The 22,705-nt window shown below is 38.4% G+C and overlaps 1 protein-coding gene across 6 annotated transcripts in view; it reads left to right on the top strand.

The window, feature by feature from the left end:
- The window catches only part of LOC124286543 (four and a half LIM domains protein 2-like), a 170,537-nt gene that overhangs the window by 90,446 nt on the left and 57,386 nt on the right, over positions 1-22,705 (top strand). For all 6 annotated transcript variants that reach the window (XM_046722913.1, XM_046722908.1, XM_046722909.1 and 3 more), the window contains exon 4: positions 19,848-20,081. In XM_046722913.1, coding sequence (XP_046578869.1) covers positions 19,848-20,081 — 234 coding nt within the window. The remainder of the gene's footprint in view (positions 1-19,847; positions 20,082-22,705) is intronic.

The raw sequence follows: 22,705 nt of genomic DNA on the forward strand, positions 1-22,705 counted from the left end.
CGTAAAACTGAACTCACTCACTCACTATTATCAAAACTAATTTCCAGATTTGCAAATGTACCTTACAGACCAATGCCTCAGAATTAGAAATAATAGTTAAGTCAGTTACTGGTCATTCAGGATTCAGTAATATGGTAAGTGCTTTGTGTGCTTCTGGAGAAGTCTAGAGCCAATATTTTATACTTTTATTCATGTACAAAATCATGCATACATTTGGATAGTATCCCATCAGCCCTGTCTCTTGGCAGATGACCAATGTGCGCTCAGTCAGGTGTAACAGAAACACGTTCATTGTAACATTAAGCATTCATGAAAAGGAACATGTCAACAGCCATGGCTCATGTAAATTTCATGTAAATTTGGCAATTTTTGTAAGATTAATACCTATCTACCCATCATAATAGACTGACTATATAAATATCTGAGGTACTTGCTTGTAATTCAGTTATCAAATTTCCTAAGTTGACGTATAAAGTTTTCCAGACCTCACATTTGCTTATCTTGGGATAAATCCTATGTACAGTCCAAGGCAGTAAAATCCACAGTGTAATTTTGGTGAAATGAAGACAGAATTGAATCTAAGCATGCAGGTAGGGATGTTTTCTCTGGGATGTAGCTGGATTGCCAGTATTTACTCACGATCAGGTTGACACACAAACTGTTTGAAGTCTTACTGGCTCAGACTGACCATTGTCTTGCCATGTTTGTTTTAGCCTGTATTTGAAGGCTATTGTTTACATAAGGCATCAATTAGAGTGTTTATATTCTCAGGGAGCTACTTTGTGCTATTACCTGACAGACCCTTGTAGATCCAGGTTAGAATTGGTCTCCAGCAACTCATGCTTGTCGTGAGAGCCAACTGAAAGAATCAGGTGGTCAGGCTTGCTGGCTTGGTTTGATGCATGTCGTTGTATCCCAATTGCATAGATAGAGAATCTCACCCGAGTGTCTTTTGATATCAAATATATCACCACAAGTTGATAAAGTAACAAATATCAAAGGCTTGCCGAGGATATTTTTACTTTTATCAACGAGTGTTGATATATTTGATATCAGAAGACACGAGGGTGAGATTCTATTTATTATCAAAAATCACTCTTCATTAGTTTTCAATGAAAAATGTACATCTCTGAACACAGTACTGCCATTAGATTTGCAGTGCAGCGATGTCATAAGATTGTGACGTCAACAAGTTCATGACGTCATAGCATTGTCAGGGCATTGTACAAAATCTACTGTCAAAACGATATCTCCTAGGAGATATCGTCTGATCTCACACAAGCGATATCTCCTGTGGAACACAGTTTTGGATGATAAATTGACGTTCTCAATGTCAATCACTGGATTTGTACTTTATTAGGAAAGAGTAAGTGTAATGATATGTAAACATATGTTACATTTGACCACTTATTCAAACAAGAAAGTTGCGATGTATGATGAGAGTACGGCATCATACATGCTTTATCAGCTAACATTTGTCACAATTAGAACCCCCAGTTTAAGTTTTTTTAAATATATAACCCAGTAACATATATGACCCAGTGAAATATTAAATACAGTAACATATAACCTTGTAACATATATAACCCAATAAAATATATGACCCTGTAATGTATAAAACTTGGTAACCTATACAACCCTCTTACGTGTGTAACCCAGTAACATATAACTCAATAATGTACATAACCCTGTAATATATATGTATAACCCAGTAATATATATAATATGTGTATAACCCAGTAACATATATAACCCTGAAAATTTAATTCAGTAACATATATAACCCTGTAATGTATAAAACTCAGTAACAAATATAACCCTGTAATGTATAAACCTCAATGACATATATAACCCTGTAATGTATAAAACTCAATGACATATATAACCCTGTACTGTATAAACTCAATGACATATATAACCCTGTAATGTATAAAACTCAATGACATATATAACCCTGTAGTGTATAAAACTCAGTAATGTATATGACCCTGTAATGTATAAAACTCAATGACATATATAACCCTGTAGTGTATAAAACTCCGTAATGTATATAACCCTGTAGTGTATGAAACTCAGTAATGTATTTAACCCTTTAATCTATATGTGTAGGATAAAACACTCCTCCTCGGTTTTGGTTGAGATTGTAAAACCTCAGGGAAGGAAAACCCTGACATTTCCTGACACTGAGGTTTTACAATCTCAACCAAAACCCAGGAGGAGTGTTTTATCTAACTTATAAACCGTCTAAGACAACACTTAATTTCAATTTGTGCATGTACTGAGTAGAAGAACATTGATGGAACAGCCCGCAAAATGATGGAACAGCCGGTGTCAATTGGGATGCGACTGGCAGCCAACACCTTGCCCTGCAAGGCAAGAATGCTCGTGCTCTGCATCGCACGCTACCCGTGTCCTGCGGCGCGGCTGCCCGCAGTACCTGTCGTTCTAGAAACACATGGTTCATACTGACAAACAATCTCATTCCTCACAGCGATCCTTCGTAGCGTAGTGGATAAAACCGCCAAGCTAGAGAGCGATGGGTTGTGGGTTCGAAACCAGTTATCGCCAAAGAATATTGGAAGCCTGCGAGGTATTACAATGATCATTGTAAAACCTCCTGCAATCGTAAAACCTCTACCGAGGTTATTCCATAATGCGAAGCAACTGCAAGAACAATAGACAACATTGGCCATAGGTTTATAAAGCTTGGTAATGTATATAACCCTGTAAAATATATAACCCTATAAAATATATAACCCAGTAATACATATAACCCAGTAACATATAACCCAATCAAATATATGACCCAGTCCTTTGGCATAGTTTCATGCATACATATGAGATCAAAATGAATACTGGAATATTTTTTAATTTTCCTTATCCTGACTCATGCTCTTTTGCTTGTCTCCTTCCTCTTGCGAACATAGTGGAACACTTGTATCTCCCTAATTGAAGTTCCCTTCAATGTAAAATCACTAATTAGTACACCACGAGTTACCTCCCTTCCACAAGCGTGGGAACGAGGGCGCCACCTCTACCCATGTGCCTCACTCTCTCCTTCTTCGCCCAGTGAGCTGGACGTGAGAGCGCCTGTGTCTCTCGACACACTATATCCTTTGATTATATTTAGTTAGTTACCTCGTATAGAGATCTATAGAGGTTTAGCTAGTATCTTTCAACAATTATATATTGATATTTAGTCGTGTTTCTACTGTTTATGCAACGGACGCCGTGCTGTTGCAGTGGATTACGTTGATAAAAATTCTGTACTGTTGCACATTACGCTTTTTATTCTGCTGCTGATCCGCATTTAATATGCCCTAGCTGTACTGCGCCATGTTTCATGTGATTCACGTTGCAGTTCGCGATACTAATTTATCCAATTCTACCTTTAATAAATAATTACTTTGGCGTTTGAGACGCCGCAGCAGATAGGTCACGTATGCAGAGTCTAGCATGACTGATACACCTGAACCCCTCGCCAGTCTACTGCTGTTGGTCGACCCCCTCCCGCCTGGTTTTCCGCTAGAATGGTGGAGAGGTGGGGACGTAGTCCGCCCGCTTCCAAGAAGCGCCCTGCTTCCCCAGACATCCCTTCGCCGCACTGAGGGGTATTCAACGAAGTCTACTAGAACTTTCTCAGCCGAGATTGTTCTCATCGCAGATTTGGGCTCTGTATGATGATCAGCCGATCATCATTCCTGATGTACATCAAAGAATGACTGATGTCGGCAACAGTGATGTCAGCGCAGATCAACATTCGATGATCTTCCTGAGGGTCCCGTCGCTACCAACACTCAACGCAGACTTCGCACCCCCAGGGCAGCGTCGACCTCTGAGGGGAATTCAACGAAGTCTACTAGGACTTTCTCAACCGAGATTGTTCCAGCCGCTGAACTTGGCCTCTACGATGATCAGCCGATCATCATCCTCGACGATGAGACAAGTAGCGACCGGTGACAGCTACAATGACATCAGCAGAGATCGTCATGCAGCCTGATGTCTCTACACTGATGTCAGATCGACTTACCTGAGGGCCCCACCACTAACAGCGCAGAGATGGCACCGACTACTTCGCCGCAGACCATCCCAGACGAAGCTACTACGGCAAATCATGGTCGTGATGGAGGGTCACTACAGACTGGAGAAGCAGCCAGCCCAGAGTACTGAGCCTTCTCGCTGAAGGCTCCAACTTAGACAACACTCTAGAGGCACCTCCAGTCAACGTAGCAGCCAAGACGATGCAGCCTTCGAAGGAAGTCGCAGACCACCTTGACGAAGGACCCAGATGTACAGCTCAAGGCCTTCGCGAAGGCGGATAGATCATCACATTCCTCGGCTTCATCCTTAGATGCAGACTCAGCCACCAGACCTCACGGAAGCCTTCGCGAAGCTCAAATCGCTGTTCCCCAGCACCGAACGCAGAGGAAGCTTCGCTAAGGCGTGGCTGTCATGAAGGCATTCGCGAAGGCACTCGCTGGCGAAGGCACTCGGGAAGGACACCGAATATAGATCGCCATTTAACAGAGTCAAGGGACTACTCAAGAGCTTCGCTGAAGCTGTCAATAGTCTCCGATCTCCTCGTTACATCACCACATCGATCGCCTCACAGGTTACCACACAAGTCTGCACACAAGTCTACATCACCTTCCTAGAGTGGCAGTACGACGCAGACATACCTGATGAAGGAAGACGACGCAGATGCTATCACCCTACCTCCGATCGAACGACCATTGCTGCGGTAGCACAGAATCTAGACATAGCATCCCATAAAGCCACAAAAGTTCAGACACCATAATTGCCGAACTTTCACGCCTAGAAGTTTTCCACGCACAACATGGACCCCTTCTTCAAGGCTTAAGACATCGATGAAAACTACAAGTTGATCATCGATATCAACAATAAGAACTACAATCGTAAATTGGTTCAGTTGAATCCATGACGAGACGTATGTTCGTTGGCCTAAATAGATCTAGAACGATCATTGAGACACTTATCACCAGATTTTCGCAAACACGACTTCTGAAAATGATAAGATGATCCACTCGGCCCTACTTATGCAGAACCAGCAAGTCCCAGGTCAGCCTCGCGAAGGAGCTAGAGCCTCACCAGCTACAAGGACGTCATGAGGAGAAGCGCCACGACCCCACATCCTGTTAAACACAGAGGCCATTCGCAAGCAAGCTTATATATATATATATATATATATATATATATATATATTCTAATCGGACTTTGATTTCGATACCTTCGCCGAAGGTCAAGGCTAAGTGGCTCCAAGTCTACTTCACCAGTAGATCTAGAAGGGATACTTCGAGAGCTTCGTGAAGTCTCCGGCGCTCACCGAGGAAGTCTCCTCCAAGGTCTCCATATACTCAGCCACTCGCCATATATAGCTACTCCTCAGTCCGTTCAAGACATCGCATAAGTTGTCTATCAACTGTATGCCAGATGCCGCCTATAAGCCTACGCTAAGACAATTGCACAGGCTATTTACAACACAGAACGCCGCTGTATTAATTTGTCAACGACGCTTCATAGATCTTCACAGAAATCAACTATTCCGTAGATAAATTGCTAGTATATGCAATCCCGGACGACGATACGATTATCTACATGCGTGACTATTACGCATATCTGCAGACAATTCAATATCGAAATTGAACAGCAGCCTTGTTACAGCTTAGTATAACTCATAATCGCCAACATTTCTGAGAAGAAATATGTACAACAAATTCAGCTTTAATTCTACAATTATGACGATACATTCATGTATACAGTCTACAAGCTGACAACTTACAAGTTATTGTACCTTTATATATAAAGAAGTCGGAATTATATTCAAAACTGAAGTACTTTCACGACAGCCAGGAAAATAACCTACCCAGCATTAATATTACAGAGCAAGGTATTTTATAGCTTTCGCTGTTTACCATTAATCCTCAAAACACGTGGTCACTCGGGTAACTTCGAAGTTACGATGAAGACCGATGATTGTTCTAATATCAACGACGGCACTATATTATACAAGGTTCCTTTTCCTGCTACACCGGTGACATCACAGCTGGTACTCTACAGAATCTAAATGCCTTATTCTGATTGGACCCCGATGAACAACGCCTACACAGAGGTCGAGCATAGTTCACAGTTCAAGACATAGGTTGCAAGTGACAACTTTATATCAATGAACGAGCAAGCCTCCTTACAGCCCAGTTAACCTGAACCTTCATGATTAGGCTGCTTTCTTCAGGTTAGAGACCTCCCCTGTCAAGTTTAGACAAGGGCACAGCAGTCAGGCAAGCATTTTACATAAAGTTCATCGAGGACACAAACTCCGGTTGTGCACATACATCGCCAAGGACATCGCAACGATTTACCTAGACGACGTGATACAAGTGGATCGAAATCCACAGCGCTTCAGACTACACCTGAATTTCATCATCAAGCTACTAACACAACTAGATGGTTAGTAAACCTACTAAGTTTCTGTTTGGAGAATAAACGGAAGTTTCACGTACTCAACTTGGGGATATGAATATAGTGTTACAACACCTCACAAGTGAGGTTTATGAACATGCCTGGATGACATACTTGACTCCATGATACGATGATGCTATCACGCTGGCCAGCAAGAGCACTGTAAATTTATCTCCACCAAACCAAACAGGAAGAAAATATACAACAGATTTTTTTCCTCTATCATCAACTTATTTAGAGTGTAGTCTCAATGCACTATATCTCCGTTTGGATCAGAACTGTCATACTAATGCATACAAGACAGATGGACCTAATCCGACCCTCCATGAGCTTTAATACTCTTGATATTAGAGCCCTAACTTCTACAATTTCATCTACACAAATGTTATTTGAAATAATGGAGGGTTTATTACTGTAGATCCGATATGGTGGTTGCCAACCATTATCTGAGAGATATCACCACCGAGGACATCTCAGGTATCCACCAATTGATCCCATGGTCCTTGCACAACAGTTGACAGTTCTCGGAGAAGATAAGTCAATCTTACAGATTTTTACTTATCTTATAACAGTACTAAATAGCTTCATGCTATATATAATTTGCTTAAGCTCGTTTTTTATCATCACAGTGGTTACATGATAAATGCATTAGCTAACAAACTCTACAGAGTTTTTTTTGGCTATTATATAATGTAGCTTAAGTCAAGTATATTTTAAGCATAGTACTATACTCATATTGTAAAAATACATTAGCTAACAAACTCTAATGAGTTTTGCTATTATATAGGTAGCTTAAGCTCATTCATATCTTAAGCTCAGTACTATGTTTATATCATATAACTATATTAGCTAACAAACTCTAAAGAGCTTTTGCTATTTGGCTTAAGTTTCATCATATCTTAAGCAATATGGTTACATTATAACATGTATTAGCTAACAAACTCTATGGAGTTTTTTGCTATTATATATGTAACTTAAGCTTATTCATATCTTAAGCAGTACTATGTTTATAGCATATAGGTATATTAGCTATCAAAACTCTAAAAGAGTTTTTGCTATTATATATTGGGCTTAAGTTTTCATCATATTTTAAGCTTTATGGTTACATTATATCATGTATTAGCTAACAAACTCTACGGAGTTTTGCTATACATATGTAGCTTAAGGTTTCTTCATATCTTAAGCTCAATACTATGTTGATACCATATAAGTATATTAGCTATTAAAACTCTAAAAGTTTTTTGTTATTATATATTTAGCTTAAGGTTTACTTCATATCTTAAGCTCAATACTAGGTCTAAATCAACATAATAAAATGTATTAGCTATCAAACTCTACGGAGTTTTACTATTATATATATATAGCTTAAGTTTAATCATATCTTAAGCTCAGTACTATGTTTATAACATAAAAGTATATTAGTTAATAAACTCTAAGGAGTTTTTGTTATATACATTTAGCTTAAGTCTAATCATATCTTAAGCTTAGTACCATGGTTACATTATAAATCTATTAGCTAATAAGCTCTACAGAGTTTTTGGCTATTGTATATGTAGCTTAAGTTAATTATATCTTAAGCACAGTACTATACTCATATTGTAAAAATATATTAGCTAACAAACTTTACTAAGTTTGGCTATTATATATGTAGCTTAAGTTAATTATATCTTAAGCACAGTACTATACTCATATTGTAAAAAATATATTAGCTAACAAACTTTACTAAGTTCATTATTATATATGTAGCTTAAGTTAATTATATCTTAAGCACAGTACTATACTCATATTGTAAAAATATATTAGCTAACAAACTATACTAAGTTTGGCTATTATATATGTAGCTTAAGTTAATTATATCTTAAGCACAGTATTATACTCATATTGTAAAAATATATTAGCTAACAAACTCTACTAAGTTTATTATTATATATGTAGCTTAAGATAATTATATCTTAAGCACAATACTATACTCATATTGTAAAATGTATTAGCTAACAAACTCTACAAAGTTTGCTGTTATATATATAGCTAAGCTTATTCATATCTTAAGCTCAGCACTGTCTATATCATATAAATATTTTAACTAACAAACCCTAAAGAGGTTTGTTATTATATAATTAGCTTAAAATTAATCATATTTTAAGCTTAGTGCTATGTTTATATCTTAAAGTATTTTAGCTAACAAACTCTAAGGAGTTTATACTAAGATATTAACAAGCTTAAGTCTATTAGTCTTAAGCATTGTATTAATATTATATATACTTATCATAATTAGTACATTGTAATAACCTCTATATGGCAGCTGATAAGCTGGCAGCAGGAATTCATCAGTTCAATGCCTTTATGAAGTTCTCATAGGGTTATTACAATCATCACAGTTCAAATCACTAATTATTAAAATCCAAAGTATTATATATTCCCACCTCCCGCCTGTTGGATTCTACAAGTTAAAGAGCATGAGTCAGGATAAGGAAAAATATGTAATTTTTGAGTAAAATTGATATTTTATACTTATCCTGACTCATGAGGTCAGCCCTCCCATCCTCCCCAAATAACACTTTGGATTTCCTGTAAATTCAAATGTTGGGCTCAGTATATGAGGAGAGAGTGAGGCACATGGGTAGAGGTGGCGCCCTCGTTCCCGCGCTTGTGGAAGGGAGGTAACTCGTGGTGTACTAATTAGTGATTTTACATTGAAGGGAACTTCAATTAGGGAGATACAAGTGTTCCACTATGTTCGTAAGAGGAAGGAGACAAGCAAAAGAGCATGAGTCAGGATAAGTATAAAATATCAATTTTACTCAAAAAATTACATTTTTTTATATGGTCATTTTAACCGATCTTTATATCCCAATACATTAATACATGGTTCATCATTATATACAATAGTGCAGTTTGTGGTAATGCTGATGTTTAGAATTGCAACAAGATATGGCCCTAATCATGTCTGTCTGTCTACCAGATCATAGGGTTTAGTTTTCTGAATTCCTCAATATGTTGGCTTGAGCTGTTGGTCGAGACTTTTTGCTGCATCAAAGAGAACCTTGATAGATTTGTGGAAGGATTTAGTTATTACAGTGCAAACTGCCTTGTTATTGACTTGTTTTCAAACATTGTTGGGAAAATATGTGGCTGAAACATTATTTTCTCATGGAATTCAAATTATGTTAGACATTCCGAACTTGTTATGGCATCGCCTGCCCTTCTGAGTACCTCACTACAGACCAACCCAGGAGAATATAATGTTGTATCAATGGCCCCTGATTGGCATGTGGCAAGGAATGATTGAATTACGACTGCAGGAATTCAATGAAGTTATCATGCTCCAGGTCATGCTCTCTTAAATGGGAGTAAACACTGTCAGCTCTAATTTGAAAACATCTGAGCATCTCTTCACGTCAGACCGATTTGGCTGCATATAAGTCAGTTTGACATGACATGCGGAGACATCTCTCTCAGGATCGCTGAGCCCTTTGTCTTTAATGGTTTTGTAACTCTGAAATAGAAATCTAGAAGGATATAAATGTTTTTTGATTCAAACTGACATGGTGAAGGGAGTTAGCCAGAAATATTTGGAAAATCTTTTAAATCGAAAAATCTTGTATTGCAATGCTAAGCAATATTTGGGTATTTGGATTAGGGCTAGGATGAGCCAAGCTTTACTTCCTGGGTGCCCTACACCACCACTACCCATTCTGAGCTGTAGGGCTCAAGTTTGGTACAAAATGTCCGATTGGGAAGGGTTGCACTGCAGCCCTAGCTGAAACTATTTACCTAGATAAGCCGACCCCATTCTACAGTCTGCATCTTGGGGTCTTCAAAATTTGGCTTATCTACGTTGATATACGGTATATAGATAATCTCACCCAAGTGTCTTCTGATATCAAATATATCTCCACGAGTTGATAAAGTTACAAATATTCGAGGCCTGCAAAGGATATTTTTACTTTTATCGAGTGTTGATATAGTTGATATCAGAAGACACGAGGGTGAGATTCTATTTATCATCAAAAATCCTTCTTCATTAGTTTTCAATGAAAAATGTACATCTCTGAAGACTCGACTAACATTAGACTTGCAGTGTAGCAATGTCATAGCATTGTGACGTCATCAATTTCATGACGTCATAGCATTGTGAGGGCATTGTACAAAATCTGTCAAAATGATATCTCCTAGGATATATCATATGATCTCACACAAGCAATATCTCCTGTGGAACACAGTTTTGGATGATAAATGCATTTATTCCTCCCGTGGAAGATACTGCAGTGTAATATATTTACGTCAATATTACACTAGTGTAATACCGCTAGAAAGAAATGTGAACATTAGCAACATGTGGCATAACAATGGCGTTTTACTGTTGGTGTCGTTGAACATTAAATCGCATGACTAACCCCAGGTCCTGCATGAGTTACTTATCCTCGCCATACTATTGATCATTGGATATGCTATCACACACTGTCAGTTATATACAGGTATTATTGATATACTTGAAATGTTTGCTGATAATGGCGTAAAACAGCATTCATGCCATACTTACACAGTTAAAAGGTTGAGAGAGTTAAATATTACATTCTATTATCAGTAGATAGCAGTGTCCAGTTTTCGTTGTGTAATACCTCCACCATGATTTAATAAGTTTATATGAACATCATACATGCTTAACGACAGTGAAAGAATGAGTGAGTGAGTATGGTTTTCCGTCACTCTTAGCAATTCTCCAGCAATATCACAGTGGGAGACACCTGAAATGGGCTTCACGCATTGTACCAGTGTATGAAAAGCCAAAAACCCAGCCAGACATCAGGACTTCAAAATGTTACCAGCCCAAAATGGATTTAACCAGACCAGACACCAAGGTATGGTGAATTTTCTCAGATGTATATGGAATATCTAAAACATTTACCAGACCATCGGGCTGGCTAGCTGTAAATTTAGATCATCCATCAGAAATCTAGCCGATCTCGGATGGGCGGCCTTATATCATACACTGATTGTACCCATGTGGGGATTCACACCATGGTCTTCGGTGTGACGAGCAATTGCTATAACCACTAGGCTACCCTACTCCCCCTACAGTGAAAGATATTTGAATGGTCTTCGAATGAAGTGAGTTAAGGAATGAGTGAGTTTAGCTTATGCTACTTTTAGCAAAATTCCAGCAATATCGGGTGGACACCAGACATGTCAAAAGAAATATTGAAACATTTGTGACAACCCATAACATCAGCTACACGGAGTGCTCAAGATACGTACACTACTGGAAAGTAGTTATTGGTTCTGTGTCTGAGTGAAGATTAGCTGTTTCACGGAATGACCTTTCTATCAAATATATGATAAATATGACTTTTTTACTCTGCAGTTCAGTCAGACTTCCATTAATGAATACATAAAACAGTGCCTTGCCAAATGATCAATTGAGAACTGCAGTTCTTTTTGTAGTTATGCCACACAAGCAAGATGAACCGGACCTTTCGAGGATATTAAACCACATTAACCAACGATGATGTGAAAGAAATATCGTTAAGTTTCTATTTGTAATGCAGATCAGAAAGCCATACTCTTGCCTACCAACAATGTAGCGAATTACATTTCCTGTAACCAATGAAACAACAGTAATTTGGGCCATTTGGTGCCAGCGTAAGAGTAAATCAATGGCTCTCTAGCCGCTCTAAGTCCCAAGTATTCTGGGAGCCTATGGGCCAAGTTGTAAAAGAACCATAAATTGTGCAAATTAATTTGATAAAAACGAGAACAACTTACTGAGCGTATTGAGGATGTGTGATTCTGTGCTCAGGTTATATTGATACAGATAGCCTATTTGCTTCACCTTCAGCTGTCCATCGTCTTCGTGGAGGGGCATTTTGAATTCACATAGAAATTGAAGGGCACTGAGGGCAGTAAGATATAGTCGGTACAGTTAGGGCTTTGCTGTTCTTTTATACTCCCGACTCGTGAAGGGGTTGCACTGAGGGCAGTAAGATATAGTTGGTCCAGTTAGGGCTTTGCTGTTCTTTTATACTCCCCACTCGTGAAGGGGTTGCACTGAGGGCAGTAAGATATAGTCGGTCCAGTTAGGGCTTTGCTGTTCTTTTATACTCCCCACTGGTGATGGTGGGCTGGATTGATCAGATACAGTTTCGGAGTATGAACATATTTTTTTGTCATTCCTCTGTTCTATTTATCAAAGATTAGTAGTGAAGTTGACTTAGATTCTTTGTAATTAGTCAAGGCTGTCTCTCAGTGTAAGTGTAGAAAGCTTATTGTAACAATTTAAACAAGTTCCTTAAGTAATACACTTTCCACATTCAATCAGCTAATTCCAGTTCATGAAATGGCAGCAGACAGTACATTTTAGGTACACTTTATCCTTAATCTCAGCATGTTTCAAAATGTCAGAATATTTTTTATAGCAATTTTGAAGAAATGTGCAAAATGTTGGTTCATTTCTTCTTTGTTTAGTGAAACCTTCAAATGTTTTACAACAGGGAGTGTTAAGAAGAATGCAAGAACTTCAGAAGGCTAAAAGTTAATTGTTTTAAGTTTTCAAATAGGTGTCAGCTATTACGTAGCCAGTTTTATGGGGACGTATACTTCACTGGAGATGTATGTTATGACAGTTTACTACTGAGGTTGTGGTGGTCTTAACAGCTGATGACTGGTTTGAATAATACTTGGCAGGTGCCCAGGGCAGTGAAGGGACATGACAAGCTGCAACTGATTGGGTCTTAACAATCCCATGTTATTTATTGTAATGTTAAGAGCTGAATACATACAAAATACAGTGACCCAACCTCATTAGTTCTCAGGAACCCATGTTGTAAATGTACCAATGAGAATTGAACTGACCCACAGTATATAGACTCAACCTGATTGGTCTCAGGAAACCCATGTTGTAAATGTACCAATGAGAATATGAACTGACCCACAGTATATAGACTCAACCTGATTGGTCTCAGGAAACCATGTTGTAAATGTACCAATGAGAATTGAACTGACCCACAGTATATAGACTCAACCTGATTGGTCTCAGGAAGCCATGTTGTAAATGTACCAATGAGAATTGAACTGACCCACAGTATATAGACTCAACCTGATTGGTCTCAGGAACCCATGTTGTAAATGTACCAATGAGAATTGAACTGACCCACAGTATATAGACTCAACCTGATTGGTCTCAGGAAACCATGTTGTAAATGTACCAATGAGAATTGAACTGACCCACAGTATATAGACTCAACCTGATTGGTCTCAGGAAACCCATGTTGTAAATGTACCAATGAGAATTGAACTGACCCACAGTATATAGACTCAACCTGATTGGTCTCAGGAAACCCATGTTGTAAATGTACCAATGAGAATTGAACTGACCCACAGTATATAGAACCTCAACCTGATTGGTCTCAGGAAACCATGTTGTAAATGTACCAATGAGAATTGAACTGACCCACAGTATATAGACTCAACCTGATTGGTCTCAGGAAACCCATGTTGTAAATGTACCAATGAGAATTGAACTGACCCACAGTATATAGACTCAACCTGATTGGTCTCAGGAAGAACTGACCCACCCATGTTGTAAATGTACCAATGAGAATTGAACTGACCCACAGTATATAGACTCAACCTGATTGGTCTCAGGAAACCCATGTTGTAAATGTACCAATGAGAATTGAACTGACCCACAGTATATAGACTCAACCTGATTGGTCTCAGGAACCCATGTTGTAAATGTACCAATGAGAATTGAACTGACCCACAGTATATAGACTCAACCTGATTGGTCTCAGGAAACCCATGTTGTAAATGTACCAATGAGAATTGAACTGACCCACAGTATATAGACTCAACCTGATTGGTCTCAGGAAACCCATGTTGTAAATGTACCAATGAGAATTGAACTGACCCACAGTATATAGACTCAACCTGATTGGTCTCAGGAAACCCATGTTGTAAATGTACCAATGAGAATTGAACTGACCCACAGTATATAGACTCAACCTGATTGGTCTCAGGAAACCCATGTTGTAAATGTACCAATGAGAATTGAACTGACCCACAGTATATAGACTCAACCTGATTGGTCTCAGGAAACCCATGTTGTAAATGTACCAGTATATAGACTCAACCTGATTGGTCTGTATAGGAAACCCAAACTGTAAATTGTGTTGAACTGACCCACAGCATTGGTCTCAGAAACCATGTTGTAAATGTACCACAATGTATAACCCCAAACTGATTGGTTCTCAGCAAGCATAGATTTACAATCATTTACCAATGAGAATTGAACTGTCCCACTATATATGAACCAGTCTGACAACTTCTCAGCAAACCCTTCTTGTAAATATACCAATGAGAACTGAACTGTCCCACAATAGCTCCCAACCTGACCTGTTCTCAGCATACCTTAACATGGTGTTCTATTGCTTGAACTGTCATCTACTGGTTTGCAGGGTCAAGGCACAAACACAGACTGAAGTACCTGCAACTGTTGCCAAGTCAGCCAGTCATAGATAATATAGTTCAGACTATTACCAACATCAGTTTACATCCTATATTCCTTCTACCCATGAAGATCCAGGTTAGAATTGATCTTCAGTATCCCATGCTTGTCGTAAGAGGCGACTAACGGGATCGGGTGGTCAAGCTCACTGACTTGGTTGACACATGTGATTGTATCCCACTTGCATAGATCGATGCTGTTGATCACTAGATTGTGTGGTCAAGACTCAATTATTTACAGACCGCCGCCATATAGCTGGAATATTGCTGAGTGTGGAATAAAAGTAAACTCACTCACTCTAAATTCCTTCATTTCATAAGACAAGACAAGTTGCATGGCCACATTGATTGGTATTCCCTGGAGAACTTCTGAAAGTTTTATATCAGCCCATGCTTCTGTAGAATATTTTTATAGAATGGGATATTATTACATGCAGAGAACATGAATCACTGAGATGTTGATCCAGTTGTATGTTGTGCCTGTATGTCAGAATTAATGAATGACCGAACCTAGAACCTCAATATTGACAATCAGTGGGGAGTCCCCTGTGACTAGCCACCTTCATTCAAGTAGCAGGACAGGTGAGAACACTTTCTCGCCGGAGCATGCTCGGTAAACTTTTGCGTGTGGCCCGGTCAAATAGCCGCACGGTTGCTAGGATATCTAGCCAGGCCAGTTTTGTTATTGAAATATACCATCCAGTGATGTTTATGTTCTGTGGCTACTGGACATGTTTTAGTGTTGTGGTGCTGCTTGTTAAGACTTGCAAATAATGTTGAGAAAATATATCAATAAAAAGTGATGATGTTCATTCCAGGAGCACTTTGATCAGCAGGATTCCTTTCAAAACAGCAATATTCAAAGGCACTTGTTGCTATTAACTGATCACCATATTGATTATTTGTACATAGACTTTGTGTTATGTCACGAGCCTAGCCTATTGTACAACATGAAGTTAATTAAACCTCACCAGGCTATTATTGTGTAAAATGTTTGAAGATTTATAAAAAAACACAAGTAATGGCAAACAACTATTTGGTTATGTGATCTTAAGAATGGCCTCTTTCTCTTTTCTTCCCACAAATCTATGTACTGATTATCATAAATTGCCAAACAATGTTAAATTGTAAGGGACAAAGAAACTTAAAACAATGCCTCAGTATTCATGTACTGTAAGTTTGGCAGCAGTGGCTTGGCACTATCTGATGACACTGATGTCAGGGCTGGCCCCATTCACAAACATTCATAGTGTTCTGACTGTTGTGAGTCAAGCTTAAAATGTGGGAGTTAAAGGGCCACTGATCCAGAGCAATTTCCGTGGACTGGTTGTTGCTTTTGTTATTGTTTTTCTCCAGTGAGTACCCGGATGATATCCCAGAATTCATGACTGATTCGTTACCTTTGCTGCGCCACCCGCATGCGTAATTAATAGTATAAGTATAGACTGATCAACAAAGATGAAATCGTTTTACTCGATAATCTTATGTTGATTTTTTTGTAAACTTATGTAGACTTTGATGAATAATTTGGTTTCTTATATAAAAAAAATTCACTTTGATAAAAATGCTGATTTTGATGTAAAATTTTGATTTCATAGTAATGTTCACTTTATTAAAATGTTAAAGTAAATGGATGTAGAATTTGATTTAAGAAATAGATTGACCTTGAATTTGGTGAGAAGCCTGATATAATAGCATTGTTTTGAAAGTAAGGCTAAGTACATGGAGAGTTTTGGGGAGAGAAGTGAGCTTGGGTTCACTTCTAGTCAATATGAATGTTGTATTAAATGGCATTATTTTGATAACAAATGAAAACATTTTAAGTTTAACCATCTGCGAGTGGTAAAAAGTGTTAGTACTGAAATAACGAAGTCAATGTATGTCTTTATATTTTGTCCTATAATCCTAATTAGTTATTAGTTATTATCATATTTGTATGCATTTTGAAACTGAATAAAATGCACACGATCTGCTTATACTTAGTGAATTTATAACATGATTGTAATATCTAGACATTTTATAGATTGCCAACGTGTATCATATTTAACACACAGGCCCTGAGTGCGACCATGTGTATGTTGTCTGTCTCATTACACTTCACGGCAAAAAAATTGATTCTGTTGAATGCCATAACAAATGAATAAAAACAAAATGCAAATATTAAATTTAAACAGACTAAAGTTATAGCAACAATATCAGGCTGTTACCTTGTTCGGGGAATGTATCCATCAATATCCACATAAAGGAATGAGATGCCATTCATCTGCAGCTTACAAAGTATCCTGTTCCATGTCATGTGCCTTTTAACAGTCTAATATGCGAAAAAGTGATCTATCGTTTCACACTGGTGTATAGTCCAATTGGTCACCCAAGATAGCACACCTGGCAACTAATTGCATGATGTTCGCCATCTTTAAAACAAGTAATTAGTTAGCCAATAATGAGCAATCAATCAATGTATTGGCAGGTAATCCTTTGAAGGAAGGACTTTGTTTTTACAAAGAGACTTTACAACAGGGTGTATTCAGTATAGATTAGTAAATCTACATACATAAACACTACCTTTTGACAAATCCTCTGTGCAGGATAAAAGCAATTAATCAATCAGCGTGTTATCAGTTAATCCTTTGATCGATGTTTGTTTTGTAACTCAGCTGATAATTCCTCTTGCTGCACTTCCATGCGCATATTACATAAGATGTAATGCATTTGTCACATCAGACCTCAATTTATAATGATGAGTATTTACTCCAGACACAAGAAATGCCAAATGGGAACCTTTGACGGGTAATCTGAGTGGTGCTATCACTAATTATACCTGTTATAGATTCATTAACTGACCATCAAGTGAATGATGACAAATAACGTGTAGGTTTACCACCAATCAAGGGTTACAGCAAGAGAGTAGTAATCGCTGTATTGCATGCAAGTTTGAGTGCCTGAAAGAAAACCAACTTATGGGCAGATACTGTTTTGAGGATACGAACGGAACTTCATTGTTACATAAGAAATTTATGTACCCGCTCTTCACACTGAAGACTCGGATTCAATTCCCCACAAGGGCACAATGTGTGAAGCCCATTTCTGGTGTCCAGCGCCGTGATATTGCTGGAATATTGCTAAAAGCAGCGTAAAACCAAACTCACTGTATGAGTGAGTTTAGTTTTACGCCGCACTCAGCAATATTCCAGCTATATGGCGGCGGTCTGAAAATAATCGAGTCTGGACCAGACAATCCAGTGATCAACAGTATGAGCATCGATCTGAGCAATTCGGAACCGAAGACATGTATCAACAACCAAGTCAGTGAGCCTGACCACCCGATCTGATTAGTCGCCTCTTACGACAAGCATGGGTTACTGAAGATCAATATTCTAACCTGGACCTTCACGGGTTTCACTCACTGTATGAAGGTGCAAGTGGAAGTGTACATTGGTTTACATTGACATACATTAGGTCTATGCAAGTACCCATTGTGTTGTTGCCTGGAAATATCAGTTCTTCTGTTATTGGAAAGTTGTTTCTTTATCTGCAACAGAAAATCGGCCATATTGGAATATCGCTGAATGCAGTGTAAAACTAAACTCATTCACTACAACAGGGACTGGGCCTGTGGTTACACTGCATGGCTTTGACAAAAACTGTCTTGCTTGTTGTAAGTACTTTCCTTCAGAAATATTATAACTTGATTGAAGAATGTAGGATTTTTTAGATGCCGTGTGAGATAGTGAGTTATCAGTACTGACACATGCAACCACCCAGATAGCATTCAGACGTTGGCAATGTTGGCAAAACCATTGCCAACGTTGGGCCAACGTCTGAATGCTATCTGGGCACTAGTTGACAGGGTAGCAGGGCTTTCTCAGACCACTGCATCTTTGTGTACAGTGACATGTTCCCTCTGGGCCAGGATCTGATGGCAGTCATTAGTAAATTCCTCAACACATAAATGTGGGTGTCACCATAGCTTAAAATGGGTTGGTCCAGAGCCTGTCAACAGGCTATTTCAGATCACTAGTTAAATCTTTGTTTTTGTAGCTAGTTCTGCTTGAACTGAAACATTGAGGATGGATTCAGAATTATAACTGTCCAATGCTTCTAGTTATTCGGGACTACAACCATTGGAGTATCACCTGTCCTTCAGCAGATTTTAGTAGTCTCAGCTAGCAGACTAGCATGAAACCCAAATGTACCAATGAGAATTGAACTGTTCCACAATATATGGACCCAACCTGATTGGTTCTCAGCAAACCCAAATGTACCAATGAGAATTGAACTGTTCCACAATATATGGACCCAATCTGATTGGTTCTCAGCAAACTCAAATGTACCAATGAGAATTGAATTCAACTTTAACATTGTGGCATGGGTGGCCCAGTGGCACCTCAGTTGACAGAGTCACTAACCTACAGCATGTTTCTATGATTAAGTACTACAACCAATCAGGGTGCCATTATACAAAGTGATCTTAGTGCTAAGGTGACCATAACTCCCATACCTTAACATAGACTTGAGGTAGTCTTAGCGGTAGGCTTGTTTTGTACAGCACCCTGGTGGGTTTCTCCAGAGAGGTAAACATCTAAGATATATAAGATTTTGGGCTTACCTCCCTTCTCAAAGTGACACTCTGTGAAACAAAATAAATATTTTTCAAAGCGGTGTTGAGCCAAAGTCATTTATTCCCTTACTTAGGTGTATTATCCATGATATTCAGGGTCTATTATGCCTGCTCCAGAATCCAGCGTCGCTGGGTTGTTCCTTGAACTACTATATCCAAGGAAGCACTGACATTTGGAACAAATCAGATCCTGTCCTTTAATGAGTATGATTTATTGCCTTCACTGCAGTGTGTTTTGTGTTGACAGATTGAGGAGTACATGGACCAGCTGCCCAACCACAAAGTGCCACGGATCGGGACACCGGGGGAGAAGTATCGCGACATGCAGCTCATCCGCCAACTTCCCAAGCAGGACCTCTCCATCGACTACAACAAAAACATGTTTGAGGAAGTCGAGAAGAGGGAATTTCAGATTTTCCGAGATCTCCGCGATCAGGTTGCCATGGATATTGGCGTGGTGAAAGACTCACCTGTGGCAATTGTGAGTGGACAGATGCATCATGGTCTTCTGAAGGGGAAAGCCGGGAGAGGCCAGAGCCTATGTGTACACAGTTCTTAGACATACGGCAATAGCAGGCTTGGAGATAACACTGGTCAATGCTCAATGTAGTGCAGTTGTCTTAAGGGATGGGGGCGGTGGGGTAGTCTAGTGGTTAAAGTGTTGGCTCGTCACGACCGAAGACCCGGGTTCGAATCCCCACATGGGTACAACGTGTGAAGCCCATTTCTTGTGGCCCCCGCCGTGATGTTGCTGGAATATTGCTAAAAGCGGTGTAAAGCCAAACTCAGTCAGTCTTAAGGGATGATTGGTTTGGAATAGTCATTGGGAGCACATTAGAGGGGATTCATTTGTTAAGGAGGAAATTGAATCACAAAGTCAAAAATGCAAATTAGTAAACCCCAAATTGAACAATTACGAGTTCCTTTAGATTTCAAAAGGTCATGCATGCAACAAGGCCTTCTGTTACGTGAATGTGCAATCTCAGCGACAAGATATTGATTGAGTTCTCATGTACTGAGTTAATATGAATGTTGATTTGACGTGAGTCTAGATAGTCATAGGTATGGTCCAGATGCTGTATTTATGAAATGTATATATGATTGGCAAGTCCAGAGCTGAATTACACATAAAGACAACAAATGCTGTCAAGAAATTTAGAAAATTTGAAGGCAATCTATTATATTCTTTGGTATCAGTTACTTTGTTGGAAAATACCATACACTGAGCCACAAAGTATTTTGAATAACCTTAGTATATATATTTTTTTTAAGTAGGTCTTTAAAAAAATTACCCAAAACACCAAACTGCTCTAATTCCAAAGCACAGGTCAATGGTACTGGTATTTGCCTATAGTGGTTGTCTTCTTTTGAACACAAGAGATGATGTTAAGAGATTTTATGTATGCTTCAATAGGAATAGCAACATTGGTTAACGGTGCTGTTCTGAGACTCTTAGTGTTGCTTTGTCATCCTCAGTAAAAAGCACCTGTTTGGAGATAAGTTTATCAGTTATGTCATTACAATACATGGATTGTAATAGTGATGGCATTTGTGATACAGAACATACTTCTTTCGTAGATGATTGTTTGAAGGGAATTCCCAATTTCAGATTATTAAGCTAAGTTTATCTAAGAAATTTTAACATTATCCTTACCATGGAAAAGGTTGAAGTATTCTGCGGTAAATAGACACTGACATTACTCAAAAGAACATAAGGAACAGCCAATATTGCTGTAGTTAAACAGGGTGGTATGGTAGCCTACTGGTTAAAGCATGTGCTCATCAATATGAAGACCTGGGTTAGGTTCTAAAAATGGGTACAGTGTATGAAAACCATTTCTAGTGTCACCTGCCATGATATTGCTGACAGCAGGATAAAACCATATTGACACGTTCACTGTAATGTCTTTCAGTGGCATTTAGAAGTTGTACATAGATGTCCAAGATATGTTTATGGATTAAACTTCTTCTTTTATTTCCCTCACAATGTTTCAGGGACCATTCTAGGTCCCTTCATGGCATTTAGAAGTGAACTGGAACTGGAATGGTTCCCAAATCCTCCACGATGTTTGGGAGGGAAATAAAAAGAAGTTTAATCCATAAACATATCTTGGACAGGCTTGGACTTTTTTCTTATTATTATTTTTTTTTATGGTTATGTTTTTTTTTAATACTTAATCAATTATGTCATGACAGATTAACTACAGTAATGTATTGAAACTTGGAGGTCCTTAACTACTTTTGTGCAGTAAATTTGGATATAATAACTGGATTTGTTTATATATTTCATGATAAGCTGATAACCATGGATATTGCTAATTATTATTTCCTTGTTGAACATACTGGCAAGAACTAAGGAAACAGTTGCACTGAACAGATAGGCAATTTCTATGGAAAGATAACAATGTGTATGTATGTGCAACAGCACCATAGTTCACACAAAGAATAGATTCAGGTAATAAAATCACAAGAACACAATGACGTATGTTCCTGCTGGTTATGAAAAGGCATACCCAGTTGCGTAGATCGATGCTCATACAGTTGATCACTGGATTGTCTGGTCCAGACTCGATTTTTTTCAGACTGTTGCAACATAGCTGGAATATTGCTGAGTGCAGCGTAAAACTAAACTCACTCACTCACAATAATAGCCAAGATTTCTGTTTGCAAAGTCTACCCTACCAAATAAGGTTTGAACATGGATATGTGGATATAGGAATTGAAAGTACATGATTTGGACCATGATGAAAAACACATTCAGTGGTATACATCAACTAGGAATAAGTTTTATAACTTTCATCTTTGGCTTGCAAGTCCATGTCATAGACACTATGTTAATTCGTTGTTATGCTAATCATTGTCAAAGTTATAGTGTTGTATCTTAGAATGTAAATGACATAGTGTATAAAGCCCATATTTCTCTTCTTGCATGATGTGATATTGGTGGAATATTGCTATAAGTAGTAGTGGTGTTCCGATTAATTGAATTAATCGAAGATTGGTCGCAGTGACCAAACGACCAAGCAATCGATCACATTTTCTCATAATCGAACATAAACGATTTTGGAACTACTGTTTTAGTCTTTGAAATACTTGACAATGGAA

The sequence above is a fragment of the Haliotis rubra genome, unplaced genomic scaffold (assembly GCF_003918875.1).
Source record: "Haliotis rubra isolate DU_JTF1 unplaced genomic scaffold, ASM391887v1 Scf386, whole genome shotgun sequence".
NCBI lineage: Eukaryota > Metazoa > Mollusca > Gastropoda > Lepetellida > Haliotidae > Haliotis > Haliotis rubra.